At 38.1% G+C, this 20,704-nt stretch overlaps 1 protein-coding gene across 19 annotated transcripts in view; it reads right to left on the bottom strand.

Moving 5' to 3' along the window:
- Nucleotides 1-1,096: 1,096 nt before the first annotated feature.
- The window catches only part of ZSWIM6 (zinc finger SWIM-type containing 6), a 196,585-nt gene continuing 176,977 nt past the window's right edge, over nt 1,097-20,704 (bottom strand). For 18 of the 19 annotated variants that reach the window (XM_042939940.1, XM_042939829.1, XM_042939947.1 and 15 more), the window contains 7 exons: nt 17,511-17,657; nt 15,471-15,731; nt 11,526-11,661; nt 8,240-8,397; nt 7,460-7,623; nt 5,654-5,735; nt 2,588-3,849 (listed from right to left, as the gene is read on the bottom strand). In XM_042939940.1, the coding sequence (XP_042795874.1) occupies nt 2,987-3,849; nt 5,654-5,735; nt 7,460-7,623; nt 8,240-8,397; nt 11,526-11,661; nt 15,471-15,731; nt 17,511-17,657 (1,811 nt within the window). In that variant the 3' untranslated portion in view covers nt 2,588-2,986. Of the gene's footprint in view, nt 3,850-5,653; nt 5,736-7,459; nt 7,624-8,239; nt 8,398-11,525; nt 11,662-15,470; nt 15,732-17,510; nt 17,658-20,704 lie in introns of all 19 variants that reach the window. The other variant, XM_042939798.1, reaches the window with a different exon arrangement.

Raw genomic sequence — 20,704 nt, 5'->3', positions numbered from 1 at the left:
TGAAGGGGATTAAGAGCTACAAACTTCCAGTTATAAAATAAGTCACAGAGATAAAAGTACAACACAGGGAATAGAGTCACTAATGTTATAACAAAATTGTGTGATGACAGATGATAACTACATTTATCATTGAGTATGTATAGAATTGTTGAAATGCTATGTTTGTACACCTGAAACTAATATAACATTATATGCCAACTATAATTCAGTAATAAATAGTTTTTAAAAAGGAAGAAAATCCCATCACATGTTACCACATGGATGGATCTGGAGTATGCTATACTACAGAAATAAGTGAAATAAGCAAAACACAAAGAACAAATACTGTATAATTGCACTTACATGAAGTTTCTAAAGTAATCAAGTTCACAGAAAGTAGAATGGTGGTTATACAGGGTCTGGGGGAAGGGAGAAAAAGGGCTGCTGTTGTTTAATGGATACAAAATTGTTTAATGGGTATAAAATTTAGTCTGTAAGATGAGGAAGGTCTAGAGATAATGCACAACAACGTCAATAGACTAACACTACCAAAATGTACACTTTAAAAAAAATGATTAACATGGTATATTTGTGATGTGGTTTTACCACAGACACACACACACACACACACACACACACACACACACACACAATCTAACTGCACCATTTTGCTATAATCTCTGAGGGAGATGAGGTGGGACGAATGTTTATGTTGCATATGCAGCATTCACTCCCTATAATGCAATTTCCTTTTAAACCACACACACAGAAAACCTCTCACAAACTCAGCATTTATTAAATATAGCAAGTCCTGAACATATTATAGTTTATTAATTAGGGAGAATGACCAAACGTACAGACTGAGGAAAAATCAGCTATTGTGTCTCATATTTTATCTTTGTAATTATATGATTCATGTCAGTCTTCTCCACTAAGTAGACAGTAAGCTCCAGTGTGCAATTTTGTTCACCACCGTATCTCCAGGGCCCAGAAAATAGTACAGAAATATTTACTGGATGAATGAACATAGTATTAAACACTTGGAGATGTGGTAATATCCAGGTCTATAATCACCAAATTCAAGCGTAATACGAGATATACCATAAAGGAGGCAGAATCAACTTTCAAAAAACTAATTTTAATCAAAACAAAAATTGTTGATCATTAACAAGTTTATAAAACAGTGATTTAGTTACATAAATAAATTGATATCAGTGTATCAAATCTTAATTACTTTCAACTTCATGAGCATGTTTACATGGGTGATGAAGTACAACCTTTTTTTTTTCTTTTTACCTATTATAATAAATAAAATGGAGCGCATGAAATAGTTCTTCTAAACAAAAATACCTACAAACATACCTCTAGCATGTTCTCTAATGAAGGGAACAGGAGACACTGGACAACTTTTGCACCAAAACATAAAAATTGCTTTAAAAAGCACAAGGTTACAGAACCATCAGCTAAAGTAAAGACACTATACTGTAACCAAAGTTGGTATTTAATAATATAATGAACAGTTTGGTAGTTAGATCTCCAGTTTGGTTATTTTAAAGCATTAAGACAAGGCAAGATAGAAGGCTGCTTTTGTTTTGAGTAATTCTAGAGAAAATAAAATATATTTAAAAAAAAAAAAAAGAAAGAAAACTGAAAAGTAGAACAGTCATACCTACACAACTTTCTGTCCTGCACAAAGTCAAAATACCTATGCAGAATAGATATATAATATATATAATGTTATTTGTGCACAAAGGTTAGCTTATTATTAGCTCACTGCAAAGGCGTTGTATCATATGTCAATTGTTTTGGAAAACATTTTGCGTTTCGTGTCAAAAGGATATTTCTTTTAAGTTTCCTAGGCTAGGAGGCACGAACCCCAGTTCCGGCATACTGTATATTCTTAATGCTAAGGCTTGCTGCTCTGGCTGTGTATTTTGTTGTCCCTCTTTATTCTAGTGCCTGTTACAAGCATGTGTGGTGTAGTGGTTGTTGGTGGTGGTGTGTTTGTGTCTGGTGTCTGTGTGTATACATATATATATGTATACATAAACTGTATAAATATATATACATATATCATTTCTCCCAATAGATCGCAGTCCAACCATGCAATCCAAAAGGTGGCTCTGCATAGATGCCCAGCATGAAGTTCACCGCCTGAGCCAACCCTGAAGCAAGGCGCACTCTTTTAGTCCTTCTGATAGGTTTTCTCTCAGTTTTTTTGTTTTTGTTTAAAACCAAGCTACTGCAGCTTCAAGTATTTTGCATTACATAGAATATTTTTTATAAATTAGTTCATGTTATATTTTCAATATTCAGACATATACTATAATATATATACAGTACAATAAATGCTCTCATTCTTTTTTTAATTTTTTTTTTTGATAAATCCCTGAGAATGTATGTTGACAGTCGCTAAGTTTCCACATGCACAAGCATCGTGTGCCATGCTTCCGGACGAACAGCACTGCAAAGCCACGTGGGTCAGCCTTTTAACTATTAGTATTTCATTTTGTTGGTTTGTTTAAATATGCTGAAAATGTAAAGATGAGTTACAAAGGAGTAAAGCTGAATCCATTCGAGGTACTTATCACAGGATGGAGGTGTTCTGTTTGGTTTTTAAAGCCATTTCAATTATTTTTTTTTTTTTTTTGAGGCTGTGAACGTATACAGAAAACAGGAGAGCTATGTGGACTTTCGCCACTTGACAACATATACTCAGTGTAAACCAAACCTTTTTAACCTCTCTCTCATACAAAACCAAAAGAAAAAAATTAAAAATTATAATAAAATAAAAGGAAAGGAAAAAAAAGTAAGAAAAAGGGAAAAAAATTAAAAAACACACAAACTTTCACAACATGACAATTTAGTCTGCAAACGCAATATAACTATACACATATAATACCGGTGTGGCTCTGTTCTTTAAGTTAAAAAGGGTACAAAGGCAGGCTCAAGTAAAAACAAACCATCCCTCCCTTCCCACCCCCCACCCCCATTCATACAAGTTCTATCAACCAAACCTCTCCCGAACCAACATCATCAGTTTCTTTTTGCCTTTGTAGATTTGTTTCAGGTTGTCGATAAACTGTGTAAACTGAATGTGTCCATCGTGCGCCATTAAGAAGGTCTCTCGGGCCTTGCTGAGGAACTCTATAAACTCACTATAGTGCCGAGGACTGATGTGCGTGAGTCTTGAGTGCGTCGTGTTGATGTAGGCCCCAATTGTGGCATCCAAGAGCTGCCTCAAGGGGGCTTTGTCCAGTGACATGAGCTTACCAGAGTTCCTCCTTCCGTGAAGTCCCACCATGCCAGGAGTGGTCAGAGTGCATCTGCGCAAAATGTCTGACAGTACCGTTGCACACTTGACACTCTTGACCACCAGAGGTATTATAGCTGCAAGCTCATTTTTACCAAGGGAGTGGCTGAGCGCACAGGCCCACAAAACGTCATTAATGGCAGGGTGTGTATCCTGATTGTAGCTCAGGTTGAGATGGGTCATGGCCAGGGTGGCCAGCTTGTAGGCCCTCATGGGGTACCCGCGGTGCTCCATGTACCGTGCTATCGTAAAGAGCTGGGTGTAGCTCATGCCGGTCGTAGCAGCGTCTAGAACAATTTGGTACGCCGTCTCAAAAGCTATGTGATCCTTTTCGCACAGGGTCAGCGCGGAGAGGGCACAGTTCTGAGGGTCCTTCATGGCACACTGCAATGCAAGTGTCCGGGCACTGCTGGCCAGCTTTTCCTGCTGGTGGCAGTCCAGATGGAGGCGAACGATGGTGCTGTTGGACATCACGGTGGTTGCAACTATACTTGTGGCCTCAGTGGGAGTAAAGAGCGTAAACCAGCTCTGCATGATGCTGTCCAGGGCATAGACACCTTCAAGGAACACAGAGAAGCCCTATTACTGACGAGGAGGCTGCACAGAGGTCTTGCCTTATTTCCACCTAACAATCAACGTTTACATGGTTAACCATCACAGGACGTGAGCTAGGCCACGAAATCCTGGAAGGTAACATGCCCGGGTGCAACCTTTTAGAATAAGGTTATGACAGATTATTATTCAGTGAAATACCTAAAAGAAACATGAATTTCCCATAATAAACTTCCTCGGTAGCTGGTATGTGCACTGCACTGCTTGCCATTTCAGAAAATGGCTTATTGCTAATGAGTTCTAGTTCACTGGGGCCTCCTGTCAGTTATCCACCACAGAATCTGAGTCAGAAAAAAATGACCACTCTCACCAAAAGAGAAAGTTTTTATGGAGGATGTGTGTTTGTATATAGTTTAAAGTACACACAATACAAAATGATTAAGACACACAAAGAAGCAGAAAAATATGATCCGTCATCAAGAGAAAAAAGTCAACAGAAGCAGACCTACAGGTGACTCAGATGTTGGAATGTCTGACAAGATCTTTATAACAACCATTTTAAGGGCAGAGACCCAATGTGGCTGAGCCATAAGAAAATCTTAACTGCGAGTGATCTGAAGACAAGGTACTAAAACTCAAAAGAGAATTAGGTATATGCCTTGGTGCAGGGGTACGGAAGTTGTATTAGCAGTTCTCCAACCAGTATTACTTTTGTAATGCTGCACTAAAGCATCACCTCAACAATCTAATGATACAATTTTTATACTGAGACCAATTTCCTTTTTTCCAAAGTAACAAACCATTAAGATTAATAAAAGAAAAAAACCAAGAAGAATGATTTTACAGTATCTAAAAACTCAGGTGGCAGTGTCCTCTCAGCAAGAGGGGTATATACCCTTTTCTGATGCATACAGGAAAACAATTTAACCAACACTCATTTAAAGCAGCCACCATTTTGTTTGTTGACATTCCTACTGGAAATCTAATTTTCTTTAGTACTGATTTACCGCAACAGAGGAGAAACAGTTGGTTGATGGTCTCACAAATTGCAGATTATGGGCAACCAGGAGGATCTTCTTATAGGTTTCACATACCCGAAAGCTCACCTAACCCACACTGTCATTTATCTGTTGGATATGATGACATATGCCTTCAGATGATAAAGAAAAATCTCAGCACACCTAGATAACTTTATATTATTTTAATTAAAATGGATCTAACCACTAACCCACAGTCTCAAGTTAGTTTCAAATGTGGTTTCCAACCTACCAAGGATTCACTCTGCAACTCTTTAATATAAAACTATAAACCTGATAATGATCTCACAGTTCATGAATTCCAGCCCCACATCGGGCTGTGCTGGCAGCATGGAACCTGCTTGGGATTCTCTCTCTCTCTCTCTCTCTCTCTCTCTCTCTCTCTGCCCTTCCCCTGCTCACTCTTTAGCTCGCTCAAAATAAATACAAATTAAAACTTAAAGAAACAACCATAGGCCTGATTATCACAAAAAGTTACTAAAAGCACCTTAAGAACAACAGAAATGAACAAAAAGTATTTACTCAGTGACTTATTCAATTTTAAACAGGAGTGTGAAGCCTCACAAATGTGATAGTTGAGAAGAGGAACAGTACAACTAAAGGCTGAAGGCAGGGGTTGGAGGAAAGGAAGACCCTGTGGGTTGCTAGAAGGAACAAGGAGCCTTCGAGAAATCCAGGTAAAAGAGGGAAAACATTCTTGTATTTATAAATGATGAGTTAAATCCAACAGGAGGCACTGGGGAAAGTTTCTCCTTCTCCAGAGTTTACCTACCCACTTCAGTAGCACACGTCACCAGCCACCTCACCATCTCCCGCCGTCGCCAATTTAAGGTGGACAGTGTCATTCGCATAACCTATAAACACAGGATAACAAAATATTTCAGAAGATTACCCTAAGTCAATGGAAAAAGGAAATAATTCATCCCAAGGTATAAACTACTAGGAGTATTCCCTATGACCAGGAGGATGGAGAGCCGTATTTAGAGCAAAGTTCTGCACATCAATTTAGATTCGACCATGGCTTCCCTAGCTGGCCTTGACCTTGCCTAGGAAGCAGGGGGCCCACATTCTACACCAAATCGGCCAACTGACCAGATGCGGCATCCTGGGCCAGTTGCTCAATTATCACTTTTCTCATCTGCAAAACCAGAGCACTGGACTGCAGGATTAAGCACAGTCCATGCCCTCACCTCCTCCACAGCTTTAACATATTCTCTGATTCTAGATTTCTGAGGCTCTTCATGAACTAATTCTGACTAGGACCTCTCAGTGGACAAACAGGTATTTTAAAATAATCATTTTAGTTACTCCTTCAAAATCTGGTTGTTCTTTTTTCTGGTGATCAAGAAGATATGCCTAGGTCTATGGAAAGAAATCATTTTTTGGCATCATTAGTCATCTGATTTTGTTTTTTACTTTCTAATAAGATCCTAAAATAAGTTGATCCACCACTTCCTACTTCCCCCACCCTTTAAGATTTAGAACATCTGGGGAATGACATGCCTAAAGCCTTAGAAAGGCATTGTGGGATTTCTTCTTGGGTCCTAGAAAGAACAAGGCAGGGGTTAAGTTCTAAGTGATCTGCCAGATTTATCCAAAAAAACCTGCCAGAATTCCAAATAACCAGAAAGCTTGTGTTAATGGTACTTTCTGCATCATTCCGTAAAGAGGCAAATGATAACAAAAATAAGCCACAGAGCACAAATTTATTTTTAAAAAGAAACTTCTAAAATGTGATTGTATAGCAGCAATCCTCTCTACCCTCTACTTGGACACTACTATATAGGGTGAGTACATTTTCCTGTAATCTAAGTCTTTAAACTTTATTAACTATCATGAGGAGACTCCGTAACTAAAAATCTACATTAATCATCTGATCAGGACATTCTATTCCCCATACTTAAGGTAATTATGTAATAATTTCTTTCAATGCTTTTAATGGTATGTATGGTATATATTTTAATGGAGAGATTTCCTGAGACAGATCAAAGTTTAAACTTTTCAGTTCCTGGTTTATATAGGAATTTTTTTTAGAAACTATAAGGAAGCAAACATCCAATTGTATGACTAAGAAAGCCTGCTGGAATACTGGAACTGGACCCTGGCCCAATCATTCCTCCTTTACCTAATTTTCTCAAGGTTATAAAAAGGAGCTAGAACTGCCCATCTATAATGAAAATGCAAACATCAATAAAAATTCGTACTTCCTCTAAAAATTTAACCCCACAACTGATTCTTTATCATACACGATAGTTCTATTTAAGTCTCTTACTAGCAACAATCTCCTCTATTCATTAAAGGACAAATAGCGGTGTTAAGGCCATAATTCAGAAAATGACCTTTGTTATTGAAGGACACATACAGGGTTTCTAAAAGTACAGTCACTGCACCTCAGGCAGCAGTCTGGTTCAGCTGGCAATGAGCATAGCTCTGAAATACAGTGCTCTTCTAAAGTCTAACCATTTTGTGCATTGAAGAGTCATTTGCCTGCACTAAAATATCCAAACAGAAACAACCCTAAGATGATGCCTTTATTTAGCAGTTCGTGGTGCCCCAGGAAAGACCACCAGTCATGTACCTGCAGGCCCAGCTCCAGAGACACTTTCAAAAGAGTGATGTCTGGCAAACTGTCCATGAGAGTTGCTATTTTAAATGCATCTTGGGCAAGCTTGAAGATGTGGGATGAGGAGTGAATGTTTTTCTGGATGGATTCTAATACTGTTTCCAGCCTCCGAACGTCGCCTGCAACGAACATGGGAAAACCAAACCAAAGCAAAACAAAACAAACAAAACAAATCATACAACCACATACATATACACACACACACACAAGAGGGAGGGAAAAAAGGAAACAAAACAAAACATAAAGAACAAGTTAATTTACCTGAAATGTTCACATATGGCACAGATGTCACTACAACTAAGTGTTCCAGAGTTACATGCCTATGAATCTCCGCTTCACAAAGATACACGGAGACACATCCTCGGTAACAAAGGCACATATTAACCAGAATGAACATGAGATAGTAAAAAACCCTCCTTAGTTCCTACTTACATATTTTTGGTGAATATTTCAGGGAGAAAAAAAAATATGTCACCTAACATTTTAATCTGCTTCTGAACCTGAACCACATTTACATGGCATGACACTAAACCTAAACTCTGTCAGCACCGAGTTTAATGATGCAATTAAAAGAGGAAAACGTCAGGTTCAAGTGAGTAGCACTTGTTTTACCTTATAAGCTAATGTCCTTACAACCAGACATTAGCACCACTACTGAGAACTGGATGGAAAACATGACCCTTTAAATAAAAAAGGCAAACTATTTAATCATGAAGTCTCAGGACAATCCAATACCTTTGGCTGCAGTTAGCATGGTGGATGCCAGCTCACACTGCTGGGATTCTATGTGGCTTAGAGTGAACCAACGAGGATATCGGTTGGGAACAACTGACGCAATATGGTGTGGGCGGGTGAGGTCTCCAGTTGGAGCAGTAGATTCCAATACTAGTAACCTGTAATGAGAAGACAAGGCAGTTGGCTCCCAGTTATTCCTGGTCCATCACCTTGGCCACAGGGTCTGGTCAGAAAGCAGATGAATGGGTAGATGCTGGGAGAAACTGCTCAGGTCCTTGGTGCAAGAAGAGCTGGTACAGCTACACTTTGCTATCTGGATGCCAAAGTCACCTTGTTAATTGCTCATGACCCAAACTTAAGAGATTTCTTTTCCTTAGCATCATTCAAAAAATTGCAATTATTCAAGGAAATTAAGATATATAGCAACAAAGAGATCTGAAACACAAGGCTCGATGTTTACCTACTTTAAAATTTTTGAATCTTATCACTCATTAAAAAAATAAAAATCAACAGAAACTGATAGTCAGGTGAACGTTTAAGACTGAGCTTGCAACGGTCAGGGATCAGTGGATAGCTGAAATGGATAAGTTAACTCATTAAAACACAACATAAGAGGGGAAGTTAGACAAAAAATAAACTCATGCTTCCTGCAGAATTAGTTCCTTATTACTTCAGGAATTTGTAGTTAGAATATGTTCTATCAATCCTATCAGAGATGATGAATGCAAATGATCCAAGTATTTGTCCTTTGACAGTCTTGCATAAATTCAGTGAGATCTCTAATTTCAATCAATCTATGTTTGACTGAGGATATGTTGACAAATAAAGAACAATTATTGGAAAACAAAGAACGTGCTTAGCAATCTCTTCCAGATAGAAGTACCAAAGAGATAAGCAGAGTAGCTACTCCTTTACAATCATCAAAACGCTGACCTTAATTCAGGTATACCAGTGTTAGGAACTATGGATGGAATAAGAGCTGAAGACCAAAGGGTGTGAGGCTGGCCTTGGGGCCTCACCCAAGAGCAGTCACTGCTCTGCTAAGCCAAATGCCTCACTTTCATTTCCTTTTATCTAGGGACAAAGAGATGTGAGCATTAAAGAGTGGCAAGGTAAGCTATTAAGTAAGAAGAATTTTGGTGGAGTTCCTATTTAACTTTCAAAAAACCTAGAATGCCCCTGTGTTCACAGGCAGATCTTTCCAGAGTTGCTGTAGAGGAAACTGGTCAATATGTTAAAAGGATGAGAAAATGAGTGCTAAAAACACCCTTTTCCCGCTCTCCTACCCTTCTCTCACTTCCACAAGGACGAAGAAGCAAATAAGCTACAGGTCTCTTTTCTTTCCTGTTGCCCTGGCTGCCTTGAGAGGCTCTAGTAGGTCACACTACCTCCCTTCCACAGCAGTCTTTTAGCAGGACTAGTGGCAAGTAGAAAAAAAGGTTGGAAAACAATCCCCCAGGGTCCTACTAATACCCCCCATAAACAAACTGCCTTGGCAGCAACCAAGGACAAACATCAGTGAGTTTCTGAGTGTTACAAAGCAAGCCTTTCTACCTGACAGATACCTCCCCATAAGCTAGAATCACAGAGAAACCTTTTATTTTACCCCTCAACTTTACAGTGGTCCTAGCAATCATATAACATTAGCATTCTTCCCTTTTAAACAGGAGCAAAATTCTTAAGATTTATGGGAGCATAGAGCTAAGCATCTGTCTTCGTCTGACAACTCTATTTCAGCTTCCAAAAATGGGAATAAAAACTTACAAAACTGTGCCCTAAAATAGACCAAGGGGTATAAAGTAATTTGGTGGGGGGATTTCTGCTTATGTTAGTTATTAATTGATCTGGGGACATTTTAAAAATTAGATAAGAGAGAACTCAACAAGGTTTCTCTGACAGGTTAAACAGATTTCATGGCGCCAAGGAAAGAATACCAAGTTAAAAGACGTCAGACTCAATACACATGGGCACACAGGTAGGTACACGCACACACACACACACACACGCACACTCACTGCATAAAAAAAGAGGCCTCTTGAAAGATGTAAGCTGCCCTCACACAGGCAAGAATTTCTTTCGAATCCACTACAATGTTTGCGGACACGGAAACTTTGATGAAAAGATTCTATGGGACCAAACTACTCCCCAGCACCTCAAACTCTTAGGCGTGTGTGTACATGGTCTGTCTTTCTTTGGTGACTATAACTAAGTCTAATCTGCACTTGAAGACAGGAATGTTTTAATTATTTAAAAAAGGAAAAATCTCATATTTTAAGAAAAGGAGATATGCCTTTCAGGTCCTTAACATTTAATAGGCAACAGTTAAGATTAAAAAATATAATCTTGAATTCATTAAAAAATATTCACCTAGACAAATTCATGGTAAAAAATATTTGATGAACAGCCTTTAAAAAGTAAAGTGAAGGGGCACCTGAGTGACTCAGCCAGTCGAGCATCCGACTCTTGATTTTGGCTTGGTTCATGATTCCAGGGTCGTGGAATCCAGCCCTGTGCTGGGCTCCGTACTGAGTGTGGAGTCTGCTTGGGATTCTCTCTCTCTCCCTTTGCCCCTCCACCCCCGTTACCCCTCTTGTGCACTCTCTCTAAAAAAATTTTTAAAAATAAATAAAAAGGAAAGTGAAAATAGGAAGGTCAGTGGCAGAGAACAACATAATCTAATTATCATTCATGAAAGGGAGGGCTGGGGAGGAGACGGAAGTAGTCAGACTGAGGAGAGCAGGTCCTGGAAAATGCCTAATAGTGCTGCCTTCAACCCTAGCCACCAGGCCTCATCCTCCCTTAAGCTCTTAACAAAGTGGTTTCAGCGATACTACGGCCTTCCTGTGCTATTGATGCAGCAGGTGTGAAGGGCTCCCTCAGTTATTACATTCAGTCAAGTATACTTATTATTTACCACTGTTTCAAAATCTAATATTTTCAAAACAATTAACTAATCAGGAAGGTTTCAACTGTTGCTCCCTTGTGATTAAACTTGGCCTAAAATTGTTCTTTAATTCCCAAATTCTAGCTTCAAGAAAAGTAAGAAAAAGCCACCATGAGCACAAGTATGATAGCAGTCTAGGAGACAATTCTTCCTTTACTGTAAAATAAAAAGCCAAACAAACCAACAAACAAACCACCACTACAATCCAAGAAGCATAAATAGTTTCTTTAGCTTTTCTGTTGCCTACAAGAGATATGAATGAATGAGAAGTCAGTTAACAGCCATTTTTTTCCCAGTGGGGAATTTGGATTGCCTCTGCCCGACTGGGCTGTGAATACGTACCGCATTGCTCTCAGTGCAATTTTGTATGCCAATTCAGCATCATGAGGTAGGAGAGAGGTGAAGAGATACTTGGCAAATGTGTGCATTGGAACGCTCTCCCGATGGATTATTTCGCCTAAACCACTATATGGTCCGGCTGTGGGAAGAGAGCATACACATTTTACATTCCTAAAAAAGGAACTAAGACTTCTTGTAAAGTATATTTTTAAAAATTTTTATGTAACGTTATGACATATACAAGCTATTCTAGTTAAGAATGTAACCAAAGTGACATAGTAGAAAGAAATACAATTCTTAGTCAAAAATGATTCCACAGGGTGTAGTATCCAGTATCCAATCACTTCAGGAACAGTCCCCAACTAACTGTACCATAGCGAAAATGAGAATCACAGAACTAAGGGGCAGAGCTTTTTCATATTATAACTGCTTCAGAGAAAGAAACCCTCTGAAGCATAAAATCTCACTGAATTCAAGAGACATCCTTTCTCACTGTGTGACATCTGAGCATCCAGATTTGCAAACGCACAGACGACTGTGCAGCTTAACTGTGGAACCTGCCCCTGGCCCCCATCAGTCTTGTGGGCACGGACAAGTCAGGTTTCCAGAAAAGAGTGCTTCGCCTCAAGGGAGGACTCTTAAACCACAAATCCCAATGCAAAGACTTTAAACACAGTTGCTTCTAATAAGCAGAAATAGGTATTAATTCTCGGAAAGTGATTAATAATAAAAGAATAGTTAGTAACCCGTTTGATACTCACCACAGGCAAAAGAAAAAAAAAAAAATTAAAGTAACTGGAAATCTACTACTTTGAGGGCTCCAAAAGACCAATTTCAAAAGTAAAATTACATTTAAGCTGTCAAAACTCATTTCTTAGTAGGTTATGACAGGCATGGTGACAGAACTAACTTCCCTTGTGAGCTCTCTGAACGCTGCCCTAAGAAAGGCAATACCAAATTTTAAAATAAATTTTGAAAGGAAACCACAGTGGTTAGTTCAACTACTTTCCACTTAGGTACTTTGAGGTTTAGTTACTGTAAAGTGTTTAATAAATTAGTTTCCATGTCACCTTTGGGTAACATTTGTTTAATGATTTCTAGAATTATGAACCATGACACTACTGCTCAAAGGACATAATACATTTGTTTTCCATGAGAAAAATCAGTCTGGCGAAGAGTTTAGAATGCAAGAAATGTCAGTTCAGAAGAAATGGTGTGAAGAGTTGGAATTGGGCACTGAGTAGGAGCATGATACATTACAGATAATTTTAATAGAGATTATTTTAACATTTCTGTATTTTTTGGTTAGTATTTTTGAACTGTTCATTATTTAAGGACTTTGAAAATCGTATTCTCATAAAAATTTGTTTTTTTACTTAGGCAAACTAAAATCCACCCTAGAGTTCTAATTTTACCAAATCCATGACCTTTCTTTTACGTTTAAGACATTTAAAAACATTCTGCAAAAGTTGATATAGCATTACAGTTCTGCCTTTAGTTTAAATAATGAGGCCAAACTATTTAAATTATTATTATGGACTGAAAGTTTATATTCCCCACCCCAATTCATATGCAGAAGCCCCAACTCCCAAGGTGACTATACTTGGACAGAAGGCCTTTACAGAGGTAATGAAGGTTAAATGGGTTCATAGGGTATGGCCCTGATCCAATAGGATTAGTGTCCTTATAAGAACAGATATCAAAGAGTTCTCTTTCTCTTTCTACCCTTCTGCTTGTGAGAGCACAAGAAGACAGACATATACAAGACAGGAAGAGAGGGCTCACCAGAAATTTAATTATCGAGCACTTTGGCCCTGGACTTCCCAGCCTCCAGAATTGTGTGAAATTTCTATTGCTTAAGCCACCCACTCTGCAGTATTTTGCTATGGCAGCCTGGGAAGACTAAGACACTAACTCTACTTAAGGCCTAGTTATAGCAAACTTGTAGACTATCTATTTTCTTCATTTCTCCTCCATTTCCTTTCAATGTTTCCCTTAAATCATCAAGTTACCTTTTTGTGCTATGCAAAACAGGCCAGGATGCATAATCAACACTTCTTGTTATGATACCTCCCAACAAGAAAAACATTCAGCCGATTATTCAGAATTATTTGTAGATGAATAATCAGTGTAATCCCTGAACTCCCAGAAGTGCTTTACCATTACGTCAATTGGTCCAATGTGCCAATATTGCATTGTGGTCAAAAGCGATTAACACGCAGCACCAATACAGGGTTACTACTGTTTCTTTTTCAGAAAAAGTTAGCATCTTTTATTTCAGAATAGTTAGTGTCTGCTAACTACTATGCTCCTGAAATTTACAAAGTAACTGTAAGAAGAACTGATGCCCCAGTGCAGTCAACTCAGTCATGGAGTGCTTATTTTCAGGAGTTTACAGAAATGGTTCCTTGGCTTCCCCTTAGACTGCTTCCCATCCTGCACTACCCATTCTTTACAGTCCTAGCAGGATCAGGAAAGTAAAGGAAGCTGTGATGAATCAACAGCATTCCTTATCAGGCACAGTTCTTAAAAAAAAAAATGTTTAAACAGGGAGGGATGCACTAATCAAAAGCTAAGAAAAAATTTTAAAATATTCATGAGTAATGAACATGGAGACATTTAAAAAGGCAAATGATAAACAGGTATAAGACACTATCAACTCTATAAAAAGCACACATTCTCTTCCTGTCCTTCAGTATAATGGAAATCAAAACTCAGTTACTAAGAGCCAATAACAACATAAAAGTTTGTGGCTAATGGTACTGCTTGTATCAAAAGGAATTAAACAGGAGGGAACTAAAACAAAACAGTAATCAAAGAATGAAGATCACCTGAAATTTGCCAAGATAGGCTTTTTTTAATCTTTAGAAGAAAAAAAAAGTTAAGGAGAGTGCTTCAAAAAATTACTATCAAGAATTTTACCAAAATTACTCTTGTTATTAAGAACATTTTCCCTTTAAAATACACTCATAAAACACACAAATGTATGATACTGTAATATATTTGATAAAGGTTTTTCTTTCAAAGAGATCTTTAGCTTTGGACAAATAAAAGGCAGTGAAATGTTATTTTCTCTAAACCCTTTCCCTGTATGCAACAGTTCTAAATATATGATGAACACCACACTTTACTCATCTATCAATCACAGACAACCCCACAATAATAATACCCATGTAACTTAAGATATAGAAGCAACTTTACCCAGTAGGCATCACAGAAATTTGCATAAAAGATTAGGCTAGTATACAAATTACACTTACTCTTTTCCAAAAAAAAAACAAAACAAACAAAAAAAACTTTTTAAAAATAATGCCAGCCAAAATTTCTTAAGCCATTCGACTCTTGACCTTATAAAAAGAAGAGAATTAAGACTTTGCCTTAGAGAGTCCATGAAACTTTGAACTTGGTGAATCTATGCTTAATGAATTCTCTGAAAGAATTAGCGAGTGGTAATTCATTCCTGGAGCCTCCAAGTCCTTTGCTAACACATGCAAAACGACATACTCAAAACCCAGATGTCATGTAAAAGCCAAAATAATAATTCAGAGGAATGCCGATGAATTTCCATTTCATTATTTAAGTGATCAAGTAAATAGGTACATGGCTACCAGCAAGAACTCGCAAAATATCAAACTTAACATTTATCTCAGTAACAACATAGACTAAATAGTGACAGTCCTTTTCAAGGTTTGTGGCATTAAAAGGGGCTCATTTCTAACAGGCTATCTCACATCACCACTTATATCAAATGACACACAAGTGAACATCAGTACTTTTTGATTAAGTGATATTATTTTTTGGATAGTAAACATTCCTGTGACATTCAGTGGCCATACCAATCAGAATAACTACCATACTGAATGCATAAAAACAGTATTCCCAACATAAGAAAGCTTAGTGCCTCAATAAAATTGGCAGAATAAGCGGAAAACTTCTTTATCACACTACCTTCTAATAGGAAGACTGCTTGCTTGCGAAAAATTTTCACCAGTGTGTCATCCAATTCAATTTCCTGAAGCTTGGAAATGAGCTGCTCCTCATTCCGGCAAACCTTCTCTTGTGTGTACAGCCCATCAGGCATGATACGCTGCTGTCCCAGCCCTATCAAGGCGACTTCCACAGCTAGTGTTAAATAGGATTCCCCCTCTTCTAAGAATTTGTGTGCAGGGAGATGCTGGTATTCCAGAGACTTGCACTGTCCCGTATTCTCTGTAAAATGTCACAAAAGAAAGCAGAGTTCAGATACTACTTTTGCAGGTACCAATAGGTATAAATATTTATTTTACCCAGGACCATTAAATGAATCGTTGACTTTATTCCAAGAAAAATAGAAAATACGTTTCTTACGTTAAAGTGCGTAGTTTTCTAGATCTTTTTTTTTTTTTTTTTAACATTTATTTATTTTTGAGACAGAGAGAGACAGAGCATGAACGGGGGAGGGTCAGAGAGAGAGGGAGACACAGAATCTGAAACGGGCTCCAGGCTCTGAGCAGTCAGCACAGAGCCCGATGCGGGGCTCGAACTCACATACCGCGAGATCGTGACCTGAGCCGAAGTCGGACGCTCAACCAACTGAGCCACCCAGGCGCCCCTAGATCTTTTAAAAAATGACCATGAATGACTAGATATGTATGTTTTAAGGGACAGAATATTACAAATATTTTCCTTCCACTGAAAATGAATCACCAAAAAACCCTACAAATCTAAGAAGAGATCTTAAGAATACTAAAGTGTAAAAAAAACCCAAAAAAACAAAAACACAAAAAAAAACTTTACTTAAACAAGAGTAAACTTATATGACTGCCATAGTTACCAACTCTTTAAAGCCCGGCATTGAAAAAGAAGTTGTTTCCAAAGTGTTATCACAATATTGGAATTTAATGAAGAAATTAGAGAACACAACATACTAACCAATTTCAAGGTCCTTTCTGCTATCAAAGAGTCATCAGTTATCAAGAGGAACGATTCTTTGAGCATTCTCTTATCTCTGCTGAAGCACTTCTATGAGAAATTTTAACCAGCTTCAACCATCAGACCCCCAAGGAAAATGAATTCAGAGTCATAGCTTTCACCGTCCTGACAGAGTCTGGGGCACCCATAATCCATGAAGGCAAACACCACAGGGGAAATTGTGGAGGGACAACATTATTAATCCTCTGTGTTCACCCATTCATGAGAGCAGAAAAGGGACAGTACTCCCTCCCTGCCCCACCTCTGTCCACAGCCCACAGGCAGTTATTTTAACGCTGATTCTTAAGTTTCAAGAGGCCAGAGAGAAATCTCAAAACATGCTTTAAAGGAATGTGTGATGTAGGGGAGCCTGGGTGGCTCAGTTGGGTAAGTGTCTGACTTCGGCTCATGTCATGATCTTATGGTCTGAGAGTTCAAGCCCCGCGTGGGCTCTCTTGCTGTCAGCACAGAGCCCACTTGGGATCCTCTGTCTGTCTGTCTCCCTCTCTCTCTCTCTCTGCACCCCTCCCCCACTTGCCCTCTGTCTCAAAATAAATAAATGAACTTAATAAAATAAAATAATGTGTGATGTAAAACACTTTTAGTGACATTAGATAATCCTCTTAAAGTAGACTACAACCCATTTAAGTCACAAGTAACTTCTAAGGCAAAAACAAATTTAAAAAGTAACCAAATTTCTAGTTCCCAATGCTAGGATATACATCTTTATCTTAAATCTTAACGCTGGAAAATAGTCATAAATGCAGATAAATTCTTAGATGCAGAATCACTAGCCAGAAGAAAATAAGTATTTCTAAGGTTCTTTAACACATGCGCCCAACTGTGGATTCGAAGATTTTTCTCAGCGTGTTAAGTTTTCCATAAAACCATGGGAATGCCCATTTCCTTGCTCCCTTGTTAACCGAAAGTACTACTAACTGTACAGATTCACAAAACCAACTGTGACAAGAAACACTGACCAATGCCACTCAAGGTTTAGGGGAAAAAAAGCACAGGAGACAATGCCAACAGTGTTACCTGTAAAATCGGAGAACCCAGAGAAGCTTTCATCATCAATTCGGCAAGCTTCCATAAGGCTGCTAAAAAGAGTGCCCACAGGGTCCAGGGGGTGTCCAACCCAGCCCTCCAGATTGGTTATCAAGGTGAGGCTTTTATGGGGTAGCTCTGTATAAGAAAAGAAAATTGAGGGATGGAGACAAGTAGAGGAAGAGATGCTTTTAATAGTGGCATCCTAACAAATTAGTCCTGAATTCCACTGGCAATTCTTCTTTAATTAAAAAAACGATCGTACACATAATCCCCAACATGTGAACAATTTGGTGTTCTCAAAGTTTATCTGTAAATCCATATAAATGGTGCCAACTTTCGAGGACAGGCCTGTGTGCCCAAGGTACTGGGTTAACATTCCCACTTATACTATTAAATTATGTTATATGAGGAAAAATGAGTTGCAAATTTTTACCGAGAAGTGAGGAACACCTACTTCCCCAAGAGTGGCATTAGAGAAGACTAAGAAGTCTCCCTGGAATTATACTGGATAACTATATTAAGAAGATACATCAAAGTCAATGTTCACTGGGTCACCTACACGGGAGACTAGATGGCAGTGGTAACCTGGGTCCGACTTGGGACTTCTCTATGGGTATCATTTAATTACTACCCTAGCACCTATGAAAGTCCTCATTATCATGGATCTGTAAGCCACTAAAGAGAAGATCTTTGCCACAAAGGGGAACTACAGCAGAAGATAACATAATTTAGATGAAACATATCCTTTGCATTTTTTCAACAGAATGGTAGCACTTTCAAGTTCTTATGTTAAATTACAGTCCTGAGAAAAAAGCTGTGAATATTCTAAGATATGTTCTTTGTTGTAAAATATGCAATATTTTACATCCAAGTGTTTACTAAAGTAATAAATAAGAGTAGCTCCTTCTTAAAGGAAAATATAATGAAATCTATATACAAGATAAAATATCCAAGAAAAAAGCTGACTTTTTGTAAATAACTGAAGAACCATTTCATGGATCCAACAGTCCTTTAGAAGTCTTCTGGTTTTAGACCATCAACTATCAGTACATAAAAAATAAACCATGGCTTGGCACAATATATGAAAATTTATAGAAGTTGAGTCTTATATTCCTTGGAGGGGTCTTTCCCTTTAGTTTCTGTCACTGTCTTTCATATACATAATCAGTATGAAAAAAGAAAGAGGAGTTTACTCTTGGAACAACAAAATATATATGTTTTATGGGGGGGTGATATATGGTGAAAGGAGGTGTGGTACTTACACAAATAAATCTATTATCAAGTGATGGAAACGACATAAAATTTTATAAAGTATTTCCTCTTATTTCTTTCCACACAAACATTAGTGAAAAAAGAGAAAAGAGAGAAATAAACAAAAAAAGGAGTGTCATTTTTTTTTTCAAAATCAAGAAGCAAAGTGAAATAAGTCAGACAGAGAAAGACAAATACTGTATGATCTCACTTATAAGTGGAATCTAAAAAAAAACCCCAAGCTTCTAGATACAGAGAAAAGACTGTTAGTTGCTAGAGGCAGGGGTGGGTGTGGGTGAAATGGGTGAATGGGGCCAAAAGGTGCAAATTTCCGTTTATAAAATGAACAAGTCATAGTGATATAATGTGCAGCAGGACAACTACAGTTAATAATACTGTACTGCAGGGGCACCTGGGTGGCTCAGTCAGTTAAGCCTCCGACTCTTGATTTCGGGGTTCCTGAGTTCTAGCCCTGAGTGAGGCTCTGCGCTGACAGTGCTGAGCCTGCTTGGGAACCTCTATCTCCATCTCTCTCTGCCCTTCCCCTGCTCATTTTCTCTCAAAAATAAATAAATAAACATTTAAAAATGTATTAATAATACTGTACTGCATATTTGAAAGTAATTCTTAAAAGTTCTCATCATAAAAAAATTTTGTCAGGGTGCGTGGGTGGCTCAGTTGGTTAAGCATCCAACTTCAGCTCAGGTCATGATCTCATGGCTCGTTAGTTCGAGCCCTAAGTCAGGCTCTGTGCTGATAGCTCAGAGCCTGGAGCCTGCTTTGGATTCTGTGTCTCCCTCTCTCTCTGCCCCTTACCCACTCACACTATATTTCTCTCCTTCAAAAATAAATATAAATGAAATGAAATGTGATCATTTCAAAATACATAAATATCGAATCATTATGTTGTCCACCTGAACTAATTTGTTCTATGTGAATTATACCTCAATTAACAACAAAAAGCTGACATATTATGCCAAACGGTATTGAAAATGTACAAGGTGTATATATATATACTAATCTTGATCACATAACAAATAGCTGTCATGGCAGTTTGGAATTGTAACAGCTGTGGAAAACCTATTCTTTTAATATGAACCAATAAAAAAGTAGAAAAGATATAGGTATAGAAATGCAATCACAGTAATAATTAAGAATAGTCTGAAATAAGTTATCATTGCTCACAAGATAAAAGAGAAATGGGTCTAAGAATAGTCTCAAAGACAAATTAAAGGAGTCTAACTTAACATATATTCTAATTTACCTATACAAACTAACATTTTTTACACTTTCCGTTTCTTAGATAATCCAACATTTTAAAAATCTTTATTTTTTATTTTTAGAGAGAAAGAGAGTATATGAGTGGGGGAGAGGAGCAGAGAGAGAAAGAGAGAGAATCCTAAGCAGGCTCCATGCTCAGCATGGAGTCCGGTGCAGGGCTGGATCCCACAACGACCTGGGATCATGTCCTGAGCCAAAATCAAGAGATGGACGCTCAACCGACTAAGCCATCAAGATGCCCCAGATATTGCAACACTCTTATTAAATGAGTGTTTAAAACATTTTTTTAAGATGGTTTATTGAGAGAGAGAGAGAGAGAGAGAGAGATTGATTCCTAGGCAGGCTCCATGCTGTCAGCACAGAACCCGATGTGGAGATCATGACCTGAACTGAACAGATCATGACCTAAAATAAAATCAAGAGTTGAACGCTTAACCAACTGAGCCATCCATGTGGCCCTAAAAACAACATTTCTAAGAAAAGTTTATGATTTTTTTAATCTGATAATCATCATGACCTAGCTTTATTTCTGCAGTACAAAAAGTGCCTCACTTCTCTTAGCTTGAATATTATTATCCTTTATACTTTTCAGAAGTAGCTATAGACTGTGGCTACTTTTGGCTATAGATTGTGTTTAGGGGAAGAGGGAT

This window comes from Panthera leo, chromosome A1 (assembly GCF_018350215.1).
Source record: "Panthera leo isolate Ple1 chromosome A1, P.leo_Ple1_pat1.1, whole genome shotgun sequence".
Lineage (NCBI taxonomy): Eukaryota > Metazoa > Chordata > Mammalia > Carnivora > Felidae > Panthera > Panthera leo.
The sequence above is the reverse complement of the archived record's forward strand: the minus strand, read 5'-3'. Positions and strand labels throughout refer to the sequence as shown.